At 38.7% G+C, this 26,171-nt stretch overlaps 1 protein-coding gene across 4 annotated transcripts in view; it reads left to right on the top strand.

Moving 5' to 3' along the window:
- The window catches only part of LOC124269736 (signal transducer and activator of transcription 5B-like), a 103,179-nt gene extending 77,412 nt beyond the window's left edge, over positions 1–25,767 (top strand). For 3 of the 4 annotated variants that reach the window (XM_046704762.1, XM_046704765.1, XM_046704764.1), the window contains exons 13-21: positions 805–943; positions 6,053–6,129; positions 13,791–13,900; positions 16,194–16,345; positions 16,599–16,769; positions 18,685–18,760; positions 19,766–20,087; positions 23,030–23,161; positions 23,707–25,767. In XM_046704762.1, the coding sequence (XP_046560718.1) occupies positions 805–943; positions 6,053–6,129; positions 13,791–13,900; positions 16,194–16,345; positions 16,599–16,769; positions 18,685–18,760; positions 19,766–20,087; positions 23,030–23,161; positions 23,707–23,931 (1,404 nt within the window). In that variant the 3' untranslated portion in view covers positions 23,932–25,767. The remainder of the gene's footprint in view (positions 1–804; positions 944–6,052; positions 6,130–13,790; positions 13,901–16,193; positions 16,346–16,598; positions 16,770–18,684; positions 18,761–19,765; positions 20,088–23,029; positions 23,162–23,706) is intronic. The other variant, XM_046704763.1, reaches the window with a different exon arrangement.
- The last annotated feature ends 404 nt before the right edge of the window (positions 25,768–26,171 follow it).

The raw sequence follows: 26,171 nt of genomic DNA, 5'->3' as shown, positions 1-26,171 counted from the left end.
CGTTATAAAAGTGACTGTCTATAATGGATATGCGGTTTCCGTTCCTGGGCCCCGTTTCACAAAACTCTCGTAAGCCTAAGATCTTGTAACTTTTCTCGTAGCATTCGTACTCCCTATGTTACAGTACAGGAGGTACGAATGCTCCGAGAAAATTTATGAGATCTTAGGCTTACAAGAGTTTTGTGAAACAGGGCCCTGGACGGTAAGTTTTACAAACCAACCGTCTAAATCGACCCAAAATTGACTCACTTATCCTCACAAAGCTTTGATCTACGGCTGACCTTGTCAAGTGCATATCTGGGTTAATGACCGATCAGCAGGGTATTCGTGGTGATTAGTAGGCCTGTCTGGCACAGAGTGAATTGTAATTGACAAATCAAAACGACCACGCTGTTTTGGAAGTGATTTTAAACCAGAAGTGTATGCTCGCTACCATTTCAACACCTAAGCCTGGATGACAGAAATTCAGATATCCAGATATTCAGTTATCCGGACAATTTACGCAAACACGAATGTGTCCGGATATCCGGGATCTCACTGTATGTCTCCTTTGAATTGCAGAATCCCTAAATGTATGTCTCTTGATACTCATTTCTTACTCTCAGCATTTCACTGGACTTTAAGGATTCTCATGGCGCCAGTGAGCACCTGTCAATAGATACCAAGTGCTTAAACAATCAGTTATTACTGTTAATATTATTAATTGAATCACAGAACAGGCCCCTTGTACCTCATTCTCCATATTTATACACTTACACGTATTCTATGTATCTCCCCCTAACTCTTTGCCCCTCCCTGTTTCAGTACCACAACTTCCAGCAACCGTTTCCAAATGATCTACCCCTAGACAAGGTGCTGGACATGTTGAGTTGCTGCCTCCGGACCATCAGCCCCCGGGACCTGCAGGAGGACGAGCGACGGTTCCTCGGGGAGAAACTCACAGGTACATCCCTACCAGCAGGTTTTTCTTATCAGTATATGTTTTATATAGGCAAACATATCAGTTTGGTGCTTTCAAATTACAAAAAAATGTGCATTATTATATTATTTTTTGCAACAAGTACACTATGAGTAAGTGAGTGAGTGAGTGTGGTTTTATGTCGCTTTTAGCAATATTCCAGCAATATCATGGCGGGGGACACCAGGATGGCAGGTTATGAAATAATGAGTGAGTGAGTGAGTTTAGTTTTACGCCGCACTCAGTAATATTCCAGCTATATGGTGGCGGTGCTTATGAAATAAGCCAAAACCCAGCCAGACATCATGGCTGGTAACTTCAAAATGTTACCAGCCGAAACTGGATTTAACCAGACCAGACATCAAGATATGGTGAATTTACTCAGATTTTACCAGACCATCGGGCTGGCTAGCTGTAAATTTAGACTGTCCGTCAGAAATCTAACCCGTCTGGGGTGGTCGGACGGGCCTTATGTCATACACTGAGAATGGGCTTCACAAATTGTACCCATGTGGGGAATCGAACCTGGGTCTTCGGCGTGACGAGCGAACACTTTAACCATTAGGCCTCCTCATCACCTAGATACACTATGAGGCAAATATGGTACATATTATGAATTTGGGTAGCAAATACAATTATTGGACAGCTAACATAAGCAGTTGCTGTATTATTTATTAGATTCAGTGAAACGATGCTTAGATAATCATCATGATGGCCAGTGACCACCTTAATGTCAAATTTTATATACAGTAGAACACGGATATAACGAACTCCAAGGGACCAAGAAATTTAGTTCACTATATCCGTTGTTCGTTAGTCACATTTGACCGCCATCTTGGATTGTAGAGATGTAGAGACATGTATATGCTGAGGCTACAAATCTTTATTCTTGTACATGTACATTGACATAACATTAAAATTCTGAATTTATCATTCAAAGACATTAGCTAGAACAAGTTTAACAATCACAACAATCTCAACAATACATGTATATAACTTAATTACGTTTAACAAAGTCCACCAGTATACCAGTCAAGCTTTTAAACACGACATGTTTGTTTTGTTAATTAATTAATGACCATCAAACAATGTTGATTCGCCGCCAACAAGGTTGATGTATACCGCTAAGTGGCTGAGCTGACACTGAGTGAGTTCGCTAATCACGTCGTTAATTGGGTCTTGGGGGTAGTAAATCAGTTCGCTATAGCCGTAATTCGCTACTCACGAGTTCGTTATTTGCGTATAATTTTAATGATATTATAAAGGACTACTGACGGGACTTTTAAATTTGTTCGCTATATCCGTTTGTTCGCTATATCCATGTTCTACTGTATAGAACTGTTGACTATTATCTTGAATGGCTTGGATATATTCTATTTTGCATATAAATAACACCTAAATTCAAGTGAAAACACTCCTTTAAAACTATTTTCTAGTGATCACAAATAGCGAATTGAATTCATGAAGGGATACAGTTTGGTTCACCAAATACGTGAGTGAGTGGTAACAGCCCCAGTCTAAATTCCTTGGAACAGTTGAGTTAATGATGAAAAAGGGAAATCTTTCTAATCCTAAGGAGTTTTAAATGATAATGTCATAAATGAACTATTGTGATGAAATCATTTTAAAATTTACTCGGAAAATGCACAAAATTTAGTCTTTATTCCTGGGCTGCTCCTAAATGGTGGCCTAGTGTAAACGGCGTCTTGTTGGTAATCCAAGCCTACATATGTCACTACTCGCCACTGATGTGACACGTGTTGATTTCTTTCATATTATTAGTCATTTTTGCTCAAAGTTACTTCTCCGATATTTATCGATAATTGATCGATATTCATTTCACGACGATCGATGATCTATATCAATAGCCAGACATGTTTTAAGTGGCTGTGTTGACACGCCCAGGTGAGCGCCATTTTACATACTTTCTTTTACAGTATTAAGTGCATGTATCCATGTCTGTCTGGGACAGATTTGTATAAATTATCATGTGGGCTGGCTAAAATGATCGATTATCAGATATATCATTCTTGAAAGGCATTTAGAAGTTGGATGAACATGAATACATGACACGATTTGATGGACTTCTTTTCATTCTTTACACAATGTAACAGAAATATCATCAATTATAAGAATCATTTGCGATCTTCGGAAATATTCGTCACATCTTGCACAGTTCATTCAATGTATTGTATATATTTCGTAAGACTTGTATTTCTTAGGAGAAATATCATCAATTATAAGAATCATATGCGATTTTCGGAAATATTCGTCACATCTTGCACAGTTCATTCAATGTATTGTATATATTTCGTAACACTTTTATTTTTTAGGAGAAATATCATCAATTATAAGAATCATTTGCGCTTATCGGAAATATTCGTCACATCTTGCATAGTTCATTCAATGTATTGTATATATTTCGTAAGACTTGTATTTCTTAGGAGAAATATCATCAGTTATAAGAATCATTTGCGATTTTCGGAAATATTCGTCACATCTTGCACAGTTCATTCAATGTATTGTATATATTTCATAAGACTTGTATTTCTTAGGAGAAATATCATCAGTTATAAGAATCATTTGCGATTTTCGGAAATATTCGTCACATCTTGCACAGTTCATTCAGTGTATTGTATATATTTCGTAACACTTGTATTTCTTAGGAGAAATATCATCAGTTATAAGAATCATTTGCGATTTTCGGAAATATTCGTCACATCTTGCACAGTTCATTCAATGTATTGTATATATTTCGTAACACTTTTATTTCTTAGGAGAAATATCATCAGTTATAAGAATCATTTGCGATTTTCGGAAATATTCGTCACATCTTGCACAGTTCATTCAATGTATTGTATATATTTTCGTAACACTTTTATTTCTTAGGAAAAATATCATCAGTTATAAGAATCATTTATGCTTATTGAAATATTGTATAGTTCATTCAATGTATTGTTCAGTAAGACTTTTATTTCTTAGGAGAAATATCATCAGTTATAAGAATCATTTGCGATTTTGGGAAATATTCGTCACATCTTGCACAGTTCATTCAATGTATTGTATATATTTCGTAACACTTTTATTTCTTAGGAGAAATATCATCAGTTATAAGAATCATTTGCGATTTTCGGAAATATTACAGTCACATCTTACACAGTTTATTCAATGTATTGTATATATTTCGTCACTTGTATCTTAGGAGAAATATCATCAGTTATATGAATATTGTATATACAGTTTTCAGTGTAATAAGACTTGTCACATCTTAGCACAATATCATCTTGCAAGTTATTAATGTATTGTATATATTTTAAGACTTTTATTTCTTAGGAGAAATATCATCAGTTATAAGAATCATTTGCGATTTTTATTGTCACATCTTGCACAGTTCATTCAATGTATTGTATATATTTCGTAAGACTTTTATTTCTTAGAGAAATATCATCAGTTATAAGAATCATTTGCTAAGACTTGTATTTCTTAGGAGAAATATCATCAGTTATAAGAATCATTTGCGATTTTCGGAAATATTCGTCACATCTTGCACAGTTCATTCAATGTATTGTATATATTTCGTAAGACTTGTATTTCTTAGGAGAAATATCATCAGTTATAAGAATCATTTGCGATTTTCGGAAATATTCGTCACATCTTGCACAGTTCATTCAATGTATTGTATATATTTCATAAGACTTGTATTTCTTAGGAGAAATATCATCAGTTATAAGAATCATTTCAAGCGGATTTTTGAGAAATCGTCACATCTTGCACAGTTCATTCAATGTATTGTATATATTTTGTAAGACTTTTATTTCTTAGGAGAAATATCATCAGTTATAAGAATCATTTGCGATTTTCGGAAATATTCGTCACATCTTGCACAGTTGATTCAGTGTATTGTATATATTTAAGTAACACTTTTTTATTTCCATCTTGCACAGTTCATTCAATGTATTGTATATATTTCAGTAACACTTTTATTTCTTAGGAGAAATATCATCAGTTATAAGAATCATTTGCGATTTTCGAAATATTAGGTCACATCTTGCACAGTTCATTCAATGTATTGTATATATTTAAGTAACACTTTTATTTCTTAGGAGAAATATCATCAGTTATAAGAATCATTTCGCGATTTTCGGAAATATTCGTCACATCTTGCACAGTTTATTCAATGTATTGTATATATTTCAGTAACACTTGTATTTCTTAGGAGAAATATCATCAGTTATAAGAATCATTTGCGATTTTTAGAAATATTAAGTCACATCTTGCACAGTTCATTCAATGTATTGTATATATTTAAGTAACACTTTTATTTCTTAGGAAAAATATCATCAGTTATAAGAATCATTTGCGCTTATTGGAAATATTCGTCACATCTTGCACAGTTCATTCAATGTATTGTATATATTTCGTAACACTTTTATTTCTTAGGAGAAATATCATCAGTTATAAGAATCATTTGCGATTTTCGGAAATATTCGTCACATCTTGCACAGTTCATTCAATGTATTGTATATATTTCGTAACACTTTTATTTCTTAGGAGAAATATCATCAGTTATAAGAATCATTTGCGATTTTCGGAAATATTCGTCACATCTTGCACAGTTTATTCAATGTATTGTATATATTTGTAACACTTGTATATTTTAGGAGAATACTCATCTAAACTTCTTTGAAGGAATGGTTTACTTTCACTAAGAAAATATCTAAAACGTGTAACATTCTTTCAATTTGCATAGTGATCCTTTGTTTACATAGGTTGTGCAGTTCCACGTGCTGTCATCGAAGCCCGACGGAGAGCTAGCAATGCAGTCACTTTGATGCATAAATATGTATTGTCATAAACTTTACTGTTGCTGTTGTAGAAGAATCTCTATATAACAATGTAAAACAACACTAAGAGCGCACTGAAAAGCTAACATTAAGTCAGTCTTTTCTGATTTATAAATATATGTGTTTGTTTACAAATAAGAGAAAAGTTTGGTCACATGACATGGAAATTAGCCTGTGGCAGTGATGTTATGCCAGGTCATCACTGTGCCGGAGTATGACTAACACCACATGTACTGTTCGTGTGTTGCAGGGAAGTCCATCAAGAAGACCAGTCCGGGTGAGGGACTCACCGTCAAGTTCTCTCAGTTCTGCGTGGTGAGTCTATCTGTAAGTCACCTTTTGGCGAGTATCTTTGTCATAGTAACAAATCTGATGCTACAGTTCGCGTTACCAAAGCAAGTGGAACAGTTGACCCATAAATAAACAAGTTATATGTTTCAGATTTCAGAGTTTAAAGGCACAATGTCACACATTTCGACAATATGTTGGATTATATTTTATATATTGGGGTCATATGCACTCACTTTAGCTTCCTATTGATGCAATAAAAGACTTATTGTCAATTACGACTTGCCTGAAATCGATAATTGAAACAGCTTCCAAACAGAGAACACTTGCCATATATGGAATGTAAAGAATTGCTCCGTACATCAAAAACTGTCGCAGGTGGTGGTGTTGGTGTTTGTCGAACTGGTTTCGTCACAAGTTTCGTTATAAGATACGGTATTCGTAAAGAGCTCCCCAGGGGACATAACTTAATGGGGTTCACTTGAAATAATGGTTGGCCGGTACAGGGCGCGAGAGTCGATTAATTCATTTGAACTTTTTAATTTAATATTATAACCTCAATACATAATTTCTTTTTTAAATGTATTCATGTATTCCACTTTGTATAACTTAAAAGATATGACACATGAAGAATAGGGCTCGAACTGATCTTCAGTGGCCCATAGTTGTCGTTAGAGGCCACTGACGGGATCGGGTGGTCAGGCTCACTGATTTGGTTGACACATGTCATCGTATCCCACTTTACGTAGATCGATGCTCATGATGTCAATCACTGGCTTGTCTGATCCAGACTTGATTATTTACAGACTTCAGCCATTTAGCTGGAATATTGCTGAGTGTGGCGTAAAATTAAACTCACTCAATCACTCACCTAAAAAATATGAAACGTGCTCAAAGAAGCATGGAAAATCATGTTAATTTTGGGACATAGTCTGTCCTGCAGAGCTGAGTGTGGCAAAAAAACTAAACTCTCTCACTCACTCACTCACTGTCCTGCAGACCCTAAAACAGATACATCCAATACAGCCCATACAGGTAACCATATATAACAAGTCTAGAATACTGCAATTTCTGAAAATGTAGAAAGTTGCATGGCTCTGTTTTAATATTTTCTAATGTTTATAAGACTTATAAAAACCTTTAATATGTTCATGTCAGAGAATAGATGTTAGTCTTGATCTGGGTGCCCTATTTAGACCAGGACGCTTAATATCCCGAATATGTTTTCATTGTAAATGATCACATGAAATTATTAACACAAAGCTGTGTAACACATGATACATAAATACCAGCAGTGGCTGAGTGGGTTAGACGGCTGATTTTGTGTGCTTGCAATTTGGAGCCTGACTGAGGGTGTGGGTTTGAATTCCAGATGGGACTCAACCCAACAAAAGTACTAGAATCAGTACTTAACTGAGAAAGTGTAATCCCAAATATAACATGTGTTTCATTTGGATTCACTATTTCACAACACTTCTCTAAAAATACATAATACATACCATCTAATATATTTATTTATTTAATTATTATTTTTTTCCCTCCCTAAAACAATTACAAATCCGTATTTAGATTGCAATATTCAATTGGAAAGTTCGAGCTAACCCCATAGACTTATGTCCCTTGGAGCACTCATTACGAATATCCTTCACACAACTTGTGATTGAAACCAGATCGGCAAACACTGACAACACCACGTGCAACAGATTTTGATAAAACAGAGCAATTATTTATATTCCATATATGGCATGTGTTCTCTGTTTGGAAGCTGTTCACCTCATAGTTTCAATTATCGATTTGAGGCAAGTCGTAATTGATAATAAGTCTTTTATTCCATCTAACGGAAGCTAAAGTGCATGTGTATGCCCCAATATGTATAATATAGGCCAAAATATTGTAATAAATATGTCAAATTGTGCCTTCAGCCACTTTCTAAATGGTATTGTGTATTCCTATGAAACTGTGTTCCAGATCTATTGACAAACTTCGCTCTGCTTTACTGAACTGTGGCATCAGATTGTTTTACCTTTCTTGCTTTTCGCTGTGCATAGTTTGTAAAGTAAATATTTCTATTGTAAAGTCACTAAAGGCTATTGTGGAGTATTGATCCATGTGGTACTTTATATTGGCTAATTATATGTTTTAATTTCTCTTTTGAATGGCATTTAGAAGTTATTATTAATCACTTACTTGATAACGGTTTTCCACCAAAATTTCACTCATATTAATAATGAAGGAGTTGTATGTCCGTTGAACTCTCCCAGTTACTGATATTCAACTTTTTTTATTATTAATGTAAGCAACATTTTGTTCCAGCTACAAACACCCTTATCAAGAAAGTGATTACAGGAATGATGATGATGAATTAATAAGGTTGATTTACAAAGTTGGTTACACAAAAAAGGCAGATCGATGCTCATGCTGTTGATCACTGGATTGTCTGGTCAGACTCGATTATTTACAGACTGCTGCCATATAGCTGGAATTTTGCTGAGTGCGGCGTAAAACTAAACTCACTCACTCACAAAAAAGACAATTGTTACACAAGCGGAACTAACTAGGGAGGGTTAATGGAGGGAAGCCACTGATATGATAGACACAAGAATAATAGGATTAAGATTGCTTCGTAGTTATATTGTAAATGGTAGTTAATGTGGAATTGCAAAATCAGAATCTCCTGCAACTCGTAATGCTCCAGTTGCAGATAGGCCTGAATTATATTTGTTCCATGCTTTCTCAGTGAGGTTTAAATGATGGCCCTTGACAAATATTTTACAATTATATGACTTACATGTCTGTTTCTGTAAACACAGAACATTTGCTGCTAAGAATGTGAACAAAATCCGAAAAACACAAATATGTCAAAAAAAGTCATACCCTGTACATAGGTACGTGTTATTTATTTTTAGTTGTCTGTGTAAGAATATCCTTTGAAGCATCAGCAATTTCAACAGACCATTTCATTTGGTCTGATTCAGATTCATATCGGTCAGTTGGTGAATAATGACCCATGCAAGGGAACCAAAGAGTTTCAGTTTATCACATGGCGTTAATAATATTGTGACTCGGATATAGGTTTCAGAAAAGAGAATAGTCCTCTTTAATAATGTTGTTTTCCTGTGTAGTTTTCAGTCTCTTTAAGTACTAATTTTAGAGTCAAATCTTTAGTTTTTTACAAGTTTTATATTTTGCCCTACTAACAAGTCTGGCTTGATGTGTTGTCTTACTTTGTGTGAGAGAGGGTGTTCATGTAAAAATGTGGTATGATGTGGTGTGTCAATGGACTAGCACTATAAATCTGCCTTTGACCAGGAATAGTACAAGCATATAAGTACAATGACCTTGACACAATGTTGACCCTTACGTCACCGCACCACACACCTCACCACACACCTCACCACACACCTCACCACACCCCCTGGCTCAACCAACCGCACCTCACCTCACCTCACCTCACCTCAATCTGCACACTGCACCACACCCCCTCACCACACACCTCACCTCACCTCACCACACCCCCTCGCTCACCCAACCCCACCTCACCTCACCTCACCTCACCACACCCCTCGGCCACCCAACCGCACCTCACCTCACCTCAATCACCCACCACCACACCCCTCGCCTCACCCAACCGCACCTCACCTCACCTCACCTCATCTGCACACCACACCCCCTCGCTCACCCAACCGCACCTCACCTCACCTCAATCTGCACACCGCACCACACCCCTCGTCTCACCCAACAGCACCTCACCTCACCTCGATCTGAACACTGCACCACACCCCTCGCCTCACCCAACCGCACCTCACCTCACCTCAATCTGCACACCGCACCACACCCCCTCACCTCACCCAACCGCACCTCACCCCACCTCGATCTGCACACCGCACCACACCCCTCGCCTCACCCAACCGCACCTCACCTCACCTCGATCTGCACACTGCACCACATCCCTCGCCACCCAACCAACCTCACCTCACCTCAATCTGCACACCGCACCACACCTCGCCTCACCCAGCCGCACCTCACCCCACCTCGATCTGCACACCGCACCACATCCCCTCGCCTCACCCAACCGCACCTCACCTCACCTCGATCTGCACACTGCACCATACCACACCCCCTCGCCTCACCCAACCTCACCTCACCTCACTTCATTCCACACTGCATGCCGCAACACCACACCCACCATCCCCCACCCCCACCACCCCTGCCTCACCCTCCAACCACACACCACGCCCCCTTGCCTCACCCAACCTAACCCCACCTCACCTCGATCCACACCACACACCGCACCAAACGCCCTTGCCTCACCCAAGCTCACATCACCTAGTTATGACTCAATTCACTCACTCAATACTTTGTTTCAGTAGCAAGTCTGGTTCCTACAAAGTCCAATTCATGGACTCGCACTCATATGACTTTATATAAAAGAATCCTTATGTCAACCGTTAACTAGAATACATACACGTCTCTACTACCACAGTGCCATCCGTTAACTAGAATACATACACGTCCTTACTACCACACTGTGTCATCCGTTAACTAGAATACATACACGTCTCTACTACCACAGTGTCATCCGTTAACTAGAATACATACACGTCTCTACTACCACACTGTGTCATCCGTTAACTAGAATACATACACGTCTCTACTACCACACTGTGCCATCCGTTAACTAGAATACATACACGTCTCTACTACCACACTGTGTCATCCGTTAACTAGAATACATACACGTCTCTACTACCACACTGTGCCATCCGTTAACTAGAATACATACGTCTCTACTACCACACGTCATCCGTTTCTAGAATACATACACGTCTCACTACCACACTGTGTCATCCGTCCTAACTAGAACTAGATACACGTCTCTACTACCACACTGTGTCATCCTAACTAGAATACATGTGTCTCTACTACCACACTGTGTCATAACTAGAATACATACATCGTCTCTACTACCACACTGTGTCATCCGTTAACTAGAATACATACATACCACGCCTCTCTACTACCACACTGTGTCATCCGTGTAGAATCCGTTAACTAGAATACATACCGTCTCTACTACCACACTGTGTCATCCGTTAACTAGAATACATACCGCTCTACTACCACACTGTGCCATCCGTTAACTAGAATACATACCGTCTCTACTACCACACTGTGTCATCCGTTAACTAGAATACATGCGTCTCTACTACCACACTGTGTCATCCGTTAACTAGAATACATACACGCGTCTCTACTACCACACTGTGTCATCCGTTAACTAGAATACATACACGTCTCTACTACCACACTGTGTCATCCGTTAACTAGAATACATACACGTCTCTACTACCACACTGTGCCATCCGTTAACTAGAATACATACACGTCTCTACTACCACACTGTGTCATCCGTTAACTAGAATACATACACGTCTCTACTACCACACTGTGTCATCCGTTAACTAGAATACATACACGTCTCTACTACCACACTGTGTCATCCCTTAACTAGAATACATACACATCTCTACTACCACACTGTGTCATCCGTTAACTAGAATACATACACGTCTCTACTACCACACTGTGCCGACGGTCCGTGTCTGACTCCACATAATTATAATGTGTCAAGCCAATTTCTGGTCTCCTCTGCTGTGTTTTTTTGCTGGAATATTGCTCAAAGCCACATAAAGCCACTCACTAACTCACTCACTCACCCACTCACTCGCTCCCTCCCTCCCTCCCTCACTCACAAAATTGTTATGTATTCACAGATGACGGAGAGATATTGTGTTTTGAAAACTTTGAAAAATACTCACCATGTAAAAAATCTGTTAATGCTTGTGAATGATGTCATACTCTTTTTATTCTCTCGATCTGAATTCTTTGCTACATGAGCTGTTTGTTTTTTTGTGATTTGCTGCTGTATCACTGTGTTGCTGTAGGTTCTTTTTGCTACGAGCACAGATGCTTTGTAATAGAAGAATACAATCATGACTGAACTCAGTCTAAGTAAACTAAAGCTCACTACTATTCGTTACACTGCTATACTGAGTCTATGAAACCCTTGTAGAAGGTCGCGTCAGCTAACCTTTGAACGACCTATGACCGTCCAATAAAACTTGAGGTGGCTGAACGGATTTAACCAATCAGACAATGGCTACTATTTAGGGTTCAGTGGGACATACAAAATTTTCTCTTCCCCTGTCGCTGACACTGATCTCTCAACAAACTAAAATCCACTTAAAACACAGATATTTGACCTGCAGTATATACGCATAGGGCTTTCTGATAACATGGTTTACTATTAGCTTATATTTCTGCAAGATGACATCCTGGAATATTGACAAAATGTTATTTTCAGCGACTGTTTACTCATTGTCGTGAATAATGATATCCTCCATTTGTACCAGTCGAGGTAAAAGTTCAGACAGTATGTACAAATGCTAACTTTGGCAATTTGGTAAGCTGTGTCCTGATTTTGTCAATTCCAAAGGTTAGCTGACGCGATCTTCAACTTGGGTTTGTTAGACTCAGTATAGCAGTGTAACGAAGTTTACTTAGACTGGACTGACCTGTTATCTTTTCAAATTGTTTGTAATCTACGTATTTTCATATTCATTCAGTGTCTTTTCAAAGTTTTCTTATACTAATCGCTGAAGATGCCGGTTCGATTCCCCAATGGGTACATTGTGTGAAGCCCATTTCTGGTGTTTCCCAGCTTGATATTGCTGGAATATTGCTAAAAGTGGCATAAAACCATACTCACTTACTCACTGGGTATCGTCACATCCTAATAACTAATCACTCACTCACTAATCAGGGAGACTTTAGAGCCAATGAATTTCCTAATTCATGTCACATGGGCACAATGTGTGAAGCCCATTTCTGGTGTCCCCCGCCGTGATGTTGCTGGAATAATGCTAAAAGCGGCGTAAAACCAAACTCAGTCAGTCAGTCAGTCCTAATTCATGTAATGATGTATGACAAATTCTAATGTAGCAGTAGCCTGTATGTCACTGATAACAAGAAAAAAAAAAAAGAAGAGGTTTCAATACTCATTTTGGCGCGATGGGTAGTCTAATGGTGAAAGCATTCACACACCACGACGAAGACCTAGGTTCGATTCCCCACATGGGTACAATGTGTGAAGCCAATTTCTGGTGTCCTCTGCAGTGATATTGCTGGAATATTTCTACAAGCGATGTAAAACCGAACACACTCACTCACCAATACTCAGTTTCATAATATTGAAATCAGTGCAATCTAAAAATACAGTTTGAAATATCTCTGAATTTATGAAAAGAAGAACTCTAAAAGTAATCCCAGATTTGAACAAAATAAACATGTTTTATCCCAATTGTATGCCCAGAGCAATTAGCAAAGAATCACAGAAAAATCCATGACCTCAGTTTCTGTATAGAAATGTTTTATTTGGGATTACAATTTCTTTGTAAAGTATTAAATCAAGAAGTTTTTGGGTAGAGTCTAGATTCTTAGATTTTCTAGGCTGCCTTAATCTGATAGTGTGGTTTCAGTTGGAATTCAACCTCTAAAAGTACTATAATTTCTATTTTACTTAGAATTTAATCGTATTGATTACTTTTGATCATTCCCTAGTAGGCAAAGTGTATTCATGTTCAGTTCCTGGTTAGTTGCCATGGAAACTTGATGCCTGATATGGCGACCTTGTATTTCAGAGCAAGATGAACATCAACAAAGACAAGAACGTGGAGTTTTCTTTCTGGAAGTGGTTCCAGGCTGTCATGAACCTCATTGAGAAGTACCTCCTTGAACCGTGGAAGGATGGGTAAGACCTGGACATACTTAGGACGTTATACGCTTTAGATTTGGGGGTTTATTGGGTGTTCAATATAATGGTAATGCTATTTTTGAGGGCATTATCATTTGCAGAAGCCCTAGGTCTTCCATTAACTGAAAAAGACCGAGGGCTTCTGCAAATGATAATGCCCTCAAAAATAGCATTACCATTATTATTGCTAAAATACATGGAATTTGTGTTGAAAAGAAAAAGGAAACAACGAAAGAATTTGACTGCAAGTTGACTCAAAACCAACTTCTGACGGGGTTGACTGACCGAAGGCAATTACGTCATCGAACAATTCAAGTGACGTCACAACCTTGGCCTTTGACAAGACCATGGCCTGCAACATGTCAAACTATGTCAGACACAACGTCAGTTTTCAGTGTTCGGTTTTGGTCCAACAACAACGTTAATAGTGCAATTATTAAGGTTACCACCAGCAAGAAAGCCAATATTACCGCTATATAAAGGGGGAATTCGGGTTGCTTTGACTTGTTTCCCCTAGAATATCTGCCAGTCCAAAGCCAATGTCGAATGAACCGTAAGACCACGCACACCACTATGACATCACTTGACAACAGAACTGATAGTGACCCGTCATTAAGGTTGAGCGGTCCAATATCATTTGCATCGGCCTGCAAATTTCTGATAATAGGAGGGTGGTTTCATGATAATTCCATGTGTTTTAGCTATTATGCTGAGATATTATCTTTGTTACCAACACTTTTAGTGTTAGAATTAGCCTTCAGTTACCTATGCTTGTTGTTAGTGGCAACCGATGATTGTACAGAGATGCCAACCTCTACGATTTTATCGTAGTCGCTACGAATTTTAGCCTTAAACTACGCCAATGTGATTGCACTAGAAATTCTATGAAATTTGAAGAAAATTCATTAAAATTCGGATATATAGGCAAAACATGTATTTCTTCGATTAAATACATTTTTGCCAAAAAGGCGACAAGAAATGTAATGGGATACAGTCAGCTCTCGTTAATCCGACACTCATTAATCCGACAATCACGTTAATCCGACAAAAAAATAGGGAACCATTTAAAACAGTGATAATTACTCTCGTTAATCCGACATTCTCGCATTCCGACTCCGACACACCAATCTAGCAACTGATTATTGTAAATACATTGTAAAAACATTCGTTAATCCGACAATCAACACAGCCGGTCGGATGATCCGACCGTATACAAACAATCACACGTGAGTGGTAATTAGCGTGTGCCTTACTGGCTGCTTGACACCGGCGTCAGTGAACATCACACTTGTTAATTAGGAACACAGGATAATTAATTGAGACGATTTAATCAAGAAATAACAGTAGAGCGAGCTGTATAAAATGTTTACAACCGACATGAGTTTTCATTACAAGATGTTTGTCACGAGTACACCAGCTGCTAAGTATGACAATCATGACATTTAGTAAACATTGATATTTTCACACAAATACATTAATCCGACATTTTCATTAATCCGACATTTTCGTTAATCCGACATATTTCTCTGCAACCACAAGTGTCGGATTAACGAGAGTTGACTGTACTTTGGAAATCTGCTGTTGGAAGTATGTGAAATTAAAGCTTCACTCTTGATTAGTGTCATATTATCTTTCTCAGAATCCATCATGATTTTAAGTATTTAGTTGACTACTAATTTTATGGTCAAACTACTAATTTTGATCATTGAAACTACTATTTGCAACACTTTGGGGTTGGCATCTCTGATTGTATCCCAGTTGTAAATATTTACAGACTGCTGCCATATAGCTTGACTATTGCAGAGTATGTTGTTAAACAACCACCAAATCAAAATATGTCCCTTTCATAAGTAAATTCTTTTTTTTTTCTAATTTGAAATTTTTTTCTATTTTTAGGCCAGACCAATTTTGTTTGGACCCGCCAGTCGTAATTTTTCAAGAATATGAAAAAAAAATAATTTAATTTTCCCTGCTCAATAAATAAAATCTTAATGTTTTTATTGGCCAAAAATGTAAACTTACACGAAAAAGTTTTTTTATTGTTATATGCCCCATATACACTTCATAAATTGCCAAAAGTAAAACACTTTAAATATTCAGAAGGAATATTACTTTGACTGATGATTTTATTTGTATTTATTTTTCCCTCCTGCCTTTAGGTTTTCTGAGGACAAAAATCTGTAAAACAATAAATAAAATTGGTCTGGCCTTACCTAAGAAGTTTTAAGACTTTTAAGATGGCGGACATGTAAAATCAGAATGTAAAGCACAGTTTTCCAATATGTTGCAGTAAAATCAAAGGCTTTGTGAGCAAAACCAGTGTGCGGAAGAAGCTGATGACCCAGAGACATGGAACCTTCCTGATCCGATTCTCTGAGTCCTGTGTGAACGGCGACCATCAAGACGTCACAGGGGGCATTGTTGTGGCTCTCAAATATGAAGGTTAGCATTAACTCTGCTAGCACACTTAAAGGGCAGTGGGGTAGTCTAGTGGTTAAAGCATTCGCTCATCATGCCTAAGACCCAGGTTCGAATTGTCGTAGCTCTCAAATATGAAGGTTAGCATTAACTCTATTAACACACTGAAGGGCCAAATACTTCTAGCAGTTGGTGACAAGAGCACCTAGCTGTACATGCCACTAAATTATTCAGTTCTTGTATCTGTTGGTTATGTATCTTTAAATGTTGTTTTCAGACACTGTGACCTTTTCACCACCTCGAACGGAGGTACATCTCTCCAAGAACAGCCTGGCAGACATCTTGAGGTCATTCATCAACCAGAAGAACGGAGAGGCCTTGCTACAAACTCTCTTCCCCCACAACAAAGATCGTGAGGCATCATTTAAGAAGTACAGCACGATTCCAGGTGTGTAGAGCCAATAGGACTCCAGTTCTTGTACAGTCTCTAGGTCTTGACTTTGTACAGCTCTTTGGTATTGCTGTACAGCCTTAAATAAGCCTCATGGTACACCCTTAAATAGGCCTCATTGTGCTGGCCTCATTGTACAGCCTTAAATAGGCCCTGGGTACAGCCTTAAATGGTACAGCCTTAAATAGGCCTCATGTACAGCCTTAAATAGGCCTCATAAATAAATGGGCCTCTTAAATAGGCCTCATGGTACAGCCTTGTAATGGTACAGCCTTAAATAGGTCTCATGGTACAGCCTTAAATAGGCCTCATGGTACAGCCTTAAATAGGTCTCATGGTACAGCCTTAAATAGGCCTCATGGTACAGCCTTAAATAGGCCTCATGGTACAGCCTTAAATAGGTCTCATTGTACACTGGTACAGCCTTAAATAGGCCTCATGGTACAGCCTTAAATAGGCCTCATTGTACAGCCTTAAATAGGCCTCATGGTACAGCCTTAAATAGGCCTCATGGTACAGCCTTAAATAGGCCTCATGGTACAGCCTTAAATAGGTCTCATGGTACAGCCTTAAATAGGCCTCATGGTACAGCCTTAAATAGGCCTCCTCATTGTGCCTTAATAAGCCTCATGGTTAAATAGGCCTCATGGTACAGCCTTAAATAGGCCTCATTGTACAGCCTTAAATAGGCCTCATGGTACAGCCTTAAATAGGCCTCATGGTACAGCCTTAAATAGGCCTCATGGTACAGCCTTAAATAGGCCTCATGGTACAGCCTTAAATAGGCCTCATGGTACAGCTTTAAATAGGCCTCATGGTACAGCCTTAAATAGGCCTCATGGTACAGCCTTAAATAGGCCTCATGGTACAGCCTTAAATAGGCCTCATGGTACAGCCTTAAATAGGCCTCATGGTACAGCCTTAAATAGGCCTCATGGTACAGCCAGCCTGGGTAAATAGGTCTCATGGTACAGCCTTAAATAGGCCTCATGGTACAGCCTTAAATAGGCCTCATGGTACAGCCTTAAATAGGTCTCATGGTACAGCCTTAAATAGGTCTCATGGTACAGCCTTAAATAGGTCTCATGGTACAGCCTTAAATAGGTCTCATGGTACAGCCTTAAATAGGTCTCATGGTACAGCCTTAAATAGGCCTCATGGTACAGCCTTAAATAGGTCTACAGCCTTAAATAGGCCTCATGGTACAGCCTTAAATAGGCCTCTCATGGTACAGCCTTAAATAGGGCCTCATGGTACAGCCTTAAATAGGTCTCATGGTACAGCCTTAAATAGGCCTCATGTACAGCCTCATTACAGCCTTAAATAGGCCTCATGGTACAGCCTTAAATAGGTCTCATGGTACAGCCCGGGTCTCATGGTACAGCCTTAAATAGGTCTCATGGTACAGCCTTAAATAGGTCTCATGGTACAGCCTTAAATAGGTCTCATGGTACAGCCTTAAATAGGTCTCATTGTACAGCCTTAAATAGGTCTCATGGTACTGCCTCCGGGCCTTGTGGTACAGCCTTAAATAGGCCTCATGGTACAGCCTTAAATAGGTCTCATGGTACAGCCTTAAATAGGTCTCATGGTACAGCCTTAAATAGGCCTCATTGTACAGTACAGCTCCCGGGCCTTGTGGTACAGCCTTAAATAGGTCTCACGGTACTGCCTCCGGGCCTTGTGGTACAGCTTCTAGGTCCTGTTGTTTTACAGCTGCTATGTCTTTAGACTGAGAATCTAGGTCTTGTTGGTACACAGCATCTATGTAAATAATATATTATTGTCCCCAACCCCAACCCAACATGCATCCATCCCTATCCCGATCCCCATAACTCATTGGCTAAACAAGTAGTTGCTTGAATCGATAGCTACAAAAACTGAAGTGAGACCTTTCATTGTTGTTTGCCAGTGGAGAAGAAGAACCAGCAGTACAACTCGGGCTATCCGGGGTGGATCACACTCATGGGACTTGATCTCAGCTTCAGGTGAGCTAGTGACAGCATACTCATATCTCAGCTTCAGGTGAGCTACTGACATCATACTCATATCTCAGCTTCAGGTGAGCTACTGACAGGTGATCATGACATCACTCATATCTCAGCTTCAGGTGAGCTACTGACATCATACTCATATCTCAGCTTCAGGTGAGCTACTGACATCATACTCATATCTCAGCTTCAGGTGAGCTACTGACAGCATACTCATATCTCAGCTTCAGGTGAGCTACTGACATCATACTCATATCTCAGCTCAGGTGAGCTCTCAGCTTCAGGTGAGCTACTGACATCATACTCATATCTCAGCTTCAGGTGAGCTACTGACATCATACTCATATCTCAGCTTCAGGTGAGCTACTGACATCATACTCATAGAGCTTGGGGGTAGAGTATCGACATGGCTGGGTGCAAGGTTTACACTGACGTGGAAACATCTTAAACTGGTCATCTTTAAGAACTGTCCAGTCTTGAAAGGGCTGGAGATGAAGAGCTTACAGTGTGATAAAATGTCTTGACATGTAAGGGTGGTGGGGTAGCCTCGTGGTTAAAGCGTTCGCTCGTCACTCTGAAGACCCAGGTTTGATTCCCCACATGGGTAGAATATGTGAGTGAGTATGATTACATGCCGCTTTTAGCAATATTCCAGCAATATCACGGCTGGGGACACCAGAAATGGGCTTCACACATTGTACCCATGTGGGGAATCGAATCCGGGTCTTTGGCGTGATGAATGTGTGAAGCCCACTCAATAACTCACTCAATAACTCACTCACCCAATCACTCACTTTCACAATTGGCCAGATTTGTTATGTAGTCGCATATGATTGTGTATTGAAAACTTTGGAGATACTGAAAAATCTGTGAATGTTTGCAAATGATGTCAAACTCAATCACTCACTTATCAAAGTGGTGAAAATTTGCTGTTTATGTAATCTTCAGCTGAGAAACTGTTGTTTAGAGCAGCTGTTCACACATTCCTCGTTTCAATTACAGTAAAATGAACATGACCGAGCATCAGAACGCGTATGGCGGTGACGGTGGCGACATGGACATCTGGACCGTGTCGTCAACATGTCAGAGCCCAGGGCGACACACATCTCGGGGCGGACCAGTGAGGGTCAAGAAGCGGCGATGTGATGATTCTCCGGGGAGTTCCACATCCATGCAGGATGGAGGGAACCAGATGTCCACAGCCTACTATCAGAATGGATTCTCCAACAGCGAGAACTCCAACAGCAGTGGCGGCAACATCCCTCGCTTTCTGTCTACGACAACTAGCCAGTCTACAGCATATAACCAACCCTCTCATCTTGTGGTAAGTTTGATGTAAAGGATCAAAACTGACAGGCCCAACCAAATTTCCCGAGGCCTAGATCTTACTTTTTCAAACAAAACTGAGGAGGAGGTTTTGATCCAACTTATGAACTGACCAAAGATATACTTTAGATATAATTGTAATATTTGTTATTGAAATCAAGTGGGATGCGACTGGAGGCCTACACCTTGCCTTGCACTGGCAATGCACGTGCTCTGCACACGCTACCCATGTCCTGCACGTGTGCTGTCCACACTACCCATCTTGTGAGGAAAACATGGTTCATACTGACAAACAATCTCATTCTTCACAGTGATCCTTTGTAGCCAAGTGGATAAAACCGCCAAGCTAGTAAACAAAGGGTTGAGGGTTCAAAACCTGGTATCGGCACTATATTTTGGAAGTTTTCAATAATGTGATATTTTACGCTCGTTAGCAAGACAAAGTTACAGTACAACCAGAAATTATTGAGAATTTAAAGATTGTAATTTTTTATTTTTTTCACTCATTACTCACATCTTAAATGTGAATATTAGCAGAACATAACTCCAGATTCAAAGACAGGTGAAACCAGGCCTGTGAATGCTTTGAACGATGTTTTGGGTTGTTGTCCTGCTGGAAAATCCAAACATTTCCATAGAACACGTGAGCAGATGGAAGTAAATGTCCCTCAAGAATATCTGTGTACCGCTCACTGTTCATATTCCCTTCAAACACACAGAGGGGCATTACCCCTAACACAGGTATGCCACCCCACACATTAAATTTCGGACTGTACTTTGGGCGCTGATACAAAGGTTTTTTCAGTTTGTTTGGTCCAGAATTTCAGTGTATTAGGAAACAGCCGCACAGATCTTTCATCTGAGAAAATCATATTGTCCCAGTTAAAATATCTATGCTGTAAGCACCAGTTCAACCTTCGCTGCTTTTGTTCAGGTTTTATGATCGGTGATGGAATCCTCGACTTTTCTGCCAACCCATTGCATGCAGTTCAGTTCTAATTGTCTCCTTACAGACAGCCACAGTTCCTCTATCAATCATATCCAGCCTTAAGTTTTCTAAACTCCTTAGTTTGTTTTTAGAAACAAGAATACCAAGCCGCCTCTTGTCACCGACAGTCAATTTTCTGGGCCTACCTGTGCCTCCCTGCTCAGTGCTATATCCATTTGCAATATTTTTCAAAACACGATAAACACTGGACGAAGGGATGCCTGTTCTACTTGAAATCACTTTAGCTGATCTGATGTCCTTGTTATAATACTCTAAAATCAAATTCCTCTTCTCTGAATCATCCATACTGAGGATCACTGAAAATGTCGTCTGCTAGCAAGTAAACAAAGGGGGATAACTCTTCACAAACTAATGAAAAGGATTAACAGAGTTGTCTCTCTTGAATGAAACCAAGCACTTGATAGCTGGTCAAGGTTGTTTATACTAGAAATCCAATTAAACATATTCCTAAAATTCTCAATAATTTCTGGGCACACTATATATCTATCTTCAAAACAAGTAATAATTCAAAGACAGTGCTATTCCTCAGAAAATCCCTGCAATGCGGCCAATTCTGTAGAAAATCCACGGGATTTCATGGAGAATAAACGCGAAACTACCTGTAGAGATTTACTCTGTAAAAGGAGAATCGGCGAGACAATAGAGTGACGTCACTGGAGGTTTATAAAGTCCTCTAAAGTGTTTTATGTACCTCCAGTGATGTCATTATATCGTTTCAGGAATGACTGAAATTTAGTCATTGAACTAGAGTTATCTTATTTAAACATATAAAAAATATATTTATCCTCAAAACAAATCCAAATTGATCCTAGAGCATCCATTAATTTCCTTGAGGCAGTCATATCTAAACTTGCCAAATCATTCTCAACTTGAGTAGGACTCTGTAGTTTCTTGGAGACATACAACAGCAGGACCTTTATTTCATAGTTTAAGGGACGGCCATTTGTTATTGGGTGTGTGTAAGGGTTATGTAATATGGACATTTTTACATCATTCATAAAGCATTTAATTTTTTCAGGGAGAGTGGGGGCGGTGGGGTAGCCTAGTGGTTAAAGCGTTGGCTCGTCACGCCGAGGACCCGGGTTCGAATCCCCACATGGGTACATTGTGTGAAGCCCATTTCTAGTGTCCCTGCCGTGATGTTGCTGGAATATTGCTAAAAGTGGCGTAAAACCAAACTCACTCACTCACTCAGGGAGAGTAATAAAAATGTACAATAACAAAGTCTTATGCTAAGACATTTGTTTGCAAAAGTAGATTTTTGGTCCGATCTTCAACCACAATTTTAGCAAAACATCCATTATGTGCAGCAAACAATTCTATATTTTATAATTGAGAATATGGCATTTTTTCCACCATTTAAAATTTGGAAGAAACTTTTTTCACTCCTACCAGAAAAAACAATTGTTTGGCCCTAAACCAAAGTGGTAATGATGTGGAATTCAAATGATACAAACTCTGTTTACTTTTTTTTTATTTTTTTATTCATCTTTTTTTTAGGTACGAAAACATAACATCAAATCACAACCAAATATAAACCATGCGTTTGTATACAGAGTTTGGCGGGATCTCACATTGACAAGCATATCATAACAAATGACACTGTAGGGAAAAGGATCAGTTGTACATTAGAATAAATCAAACAGTTGATGGCAATCAGACCAGAATCCAACAAATTTGGTAAAGTTACAAGAAGAGATGGCATGTGTTCTCTCGATATTGTAAACTTTACTTATTTCATTCCTGATCGTATCGAAACTTGGTACACAAGCATATATTCGTATTTTAAAAAGTAAATTTGACAACTGTTATCAGGAGATTAAGGACATCGTTCCTTTTTTCAGAGAATCCATATATGATTTTCTTCTTATCGATATTCAATGATACAAATGCTGTAAGCAACTATATTCAAGCTTCATTTTCAATTACAGCAAGATGTTGAGCAATTCTGTAACAACTTTGGAATGCCGCTTGCGAGCACAACTCAGACTATCAATAGCACCAGCATGAACTGGTCGTCGGTCCCTATCCAAATGCAGAATGGAAGTCCGGAGTTTAGTGAGGTATGTACAAGATGGAGCAATTTCAGAGCTGTACTCTGTTGTAAAAATTCTCTCATTTACATAAAGGCTGTCTTCATATAATTTGAATATGCAAAATAAAAATCAATAAAAATTGACATGTTACAAGTCTTTTCCAACCATAACTTGCAATATAAATCATATCTGATAGCCAAGTCATTAGTGACAAACGGCTGGTGGAACAGCGCCAGCTAATTCCTGACAATTAGGGGTCATCTCACCTGGCTGTGCTGAGTTGCACCTGAAGTGCGTGGCAGCGCTGTTCCCCCAGTCGTTTGTCATCCCTCTGTGTGAAGCATGAAGAAAGCACAATATTACATGATGGTTCCTGAAACAACTTTTTCCGTTATCGACCAAAAATGTCAGACTTCAGATCCTGCTGGGGACAGAGGTTTCAGGACCATGTGTCGTATTTATGTTTTGTGCACTTATCCCTATATCAAGTTATTTAATCATTCATCATTTTCATTTGAACCCAAGCGGACTGTATGGTTTTGGATAATAAATTTCCATTTTTCATTTTCCAGGGCACTCCGAGTCAGAGTCCTTCTTCAACTGTGTCAGATTACGATCAAAACAATCTTTCTCCTGATCTCCGCGACATTCAGCCTTCGCTCCCAATGAGCGCCTTCAACCATACTCAAGGTCGAGGTCAACCCGATCCTGTAAACACCCAAGGTTTCATGGACCTTCTCCAGAACGGCCCCATAGAAGAACAACCATGGCAGGTGCCGATGGGTCTTGTTGATTGAGGGAATGCATTGTTCTATTGTTTCTATCATGCTTGTTTCAGAGATATTGTACAGTGTCAATAAATGAACTACGACAAAGTGAAGAAAAATTGTCCCTTGTTAATTTCCACCATTTGTGTTTTGGCCGGTGATTGGTCTTGTTGACTACAGGAATGCATTGTTGTGGCGTTAATCATGTTTATTTCAGAGATGTTGCACAGTGTCAATAAATGAACTACGACAAGATTAAGAAAAATTGTCCCTTTGTCAAATTCCACCACTTGTGTTTTGGCCGGTGATTGGTCTTGACTGAAGGAAATCATTGTTGTGGCGTTTCTATCATGTTTGTTGTACAGTGCTCACCAATGAATTACGAAAAGATTAAGAAAAACGGTCTTCTTTTTCAATTTCCAGAAGTTGTCTTATGTGTGTGTGTGCAGTCTTTCAACAGTGTTGATTCTGATTTGCTAACCTTATAATACATAATAATAATGAGAAATCTTATAATGCGCTAATCTCCACGCAACAAAGCATGCTCGAAGCGCTAACACCCTGATTATTATTACCCCGGATAAACCAAGCTGCCTGTTAGGCGCTAGAAGGTTATAGTCACATGACTTTATCCAACCGGTACCCATGTTCAAGTTTTGAGAATCAGAAATACACTAAAAGATGAAGCAATACATCATTGTACATAATTCATAGAACCTATTTGGATCATCACGTCATGCATTTCACTTGATGTCATGTAGTGTTACGCATAGGTTTTGGTTGGAATCTTGTAGATATCTTTGACTTCCACAGTATTCTTCTATCAGGTGTGTTTTGAGAGGTTTTTTAAATTGTTTCATTGATTATGCCATGAAATCTTACTGTTGAATTTGTAATTGTTGTTGATAATATTTGTTTGTTATATCTCAACCTGTCATGATATTCCGGGACAATTACTTAAATCGGCATAAAACCATACTCACTCACTCAAAACATCAGTACCAGTATTCTACCCCCAGGAAATTAGTTAAGGTTATAGAAGAGAAAATTACTTATTGCCCAGCAATATAAAAAGAAAAAAAATTATTTGAATATACTGTTTTTGATTGAAGTGGGGTTTTTTAACAAGGAATTGAAGAAAACCATCTGGTTTAAATAAGAAAATGAAATAAGTTACAAATTTGTTTTATGTATATTATTATGTAAAATTGTCAATATAATTGGCCTCTTATAGCATATGATGTTTTAAAAACAAATATATGCTATAATTTGTGTTTTTGTGGAGGTGTGCTGCATATATCTGATCTTGATTTTTGTATAATTTTTAAATGTAGTTAATATTACAAATGTTTTCCATCATTGTATGTATATTTGACTGAGCATCACCTCAAATTCAGTGCTTGTTGAGTTTTTGCTGTCATATCAAGATGTCTATCAAACTACAGGACACTTTCTAAGGGTTCTACCATTTGATTTTTAGAAAACAGCAGGCAAAGGTTTTGTAATTAAAACATCAAACAATAGATTTTGTGATTAAAACACTGAACAATGTATTTTGGGGGTGTGGGTATTTTCGTGTCCAAAACTTATTTTTTATAAATACCTCCCGTCCTTGGTCAGTATGAATCCAATATCAAATGGTCAGTCCCAGATTAAAAGGAAAAAAATCATCACCTGGATTGAAAAATATTGAATGTTTGTACAGTCATTCCATGTTTTTGACATTGCTGTATCACTTCATTTTGATAGCTGACTTTTAGAGTATGTAATAATTTGCTGATTCCACCAAGTACATTATTTAAATTATTTTGTACACATATCAAATATGAATTTTGACAATTAAAGGCTTTGGCCAAAGGAAAGTGACAACTTGTGTGTTATTTTTACCCCGCAAATTGTCCGTGCGGCTCTCTTAAGTTCTGAGAGACACCTGAAATACATCATGGGTGAAGATCCAAGTAAAAATCCAGGTTAGAATTGATCTTCAGCAACCCATGCTTGTTGTAAATGGCGACTAACAGGATCGGATGGTCAGGTTTGCTGACTTGGTTGACACATGTCATTGTACCCCTATTGCGTAGACCGATGCTCATACTGTTGATCATGGGATTGTCTGGTCCAGACTTGATTATTTACAGAACATGGCCATATAGGGGCTCTTGGACCCAGGGCTCACTCAGATACAGAACTCTCCCAGTCATTGGACTCTCTCAGCTTGGGGCTCTTGGACAAAGGACTGTCTTGGACACAGGTCTTGCTCAGATACAGAA

The sequence above is a fragment of the Haliotis rubra genome, unplaced genomic scaffold (assembly GCF_003918875.1).
Source record: "Haliotis rubra isolate DU_JTF1 unplaced genomic scaffold, ASM391887v1 Scf147, whole genome shotgun sequence".
NCBI lineage: Eukaryota > Metazoa > Mollusca > Gastropoda > Lepetellida > Haliotidae > Haliotis > Haliotis rubra.
This window is presented reverse-complemented; position numbering and strand designations above follow the sequence as displayed.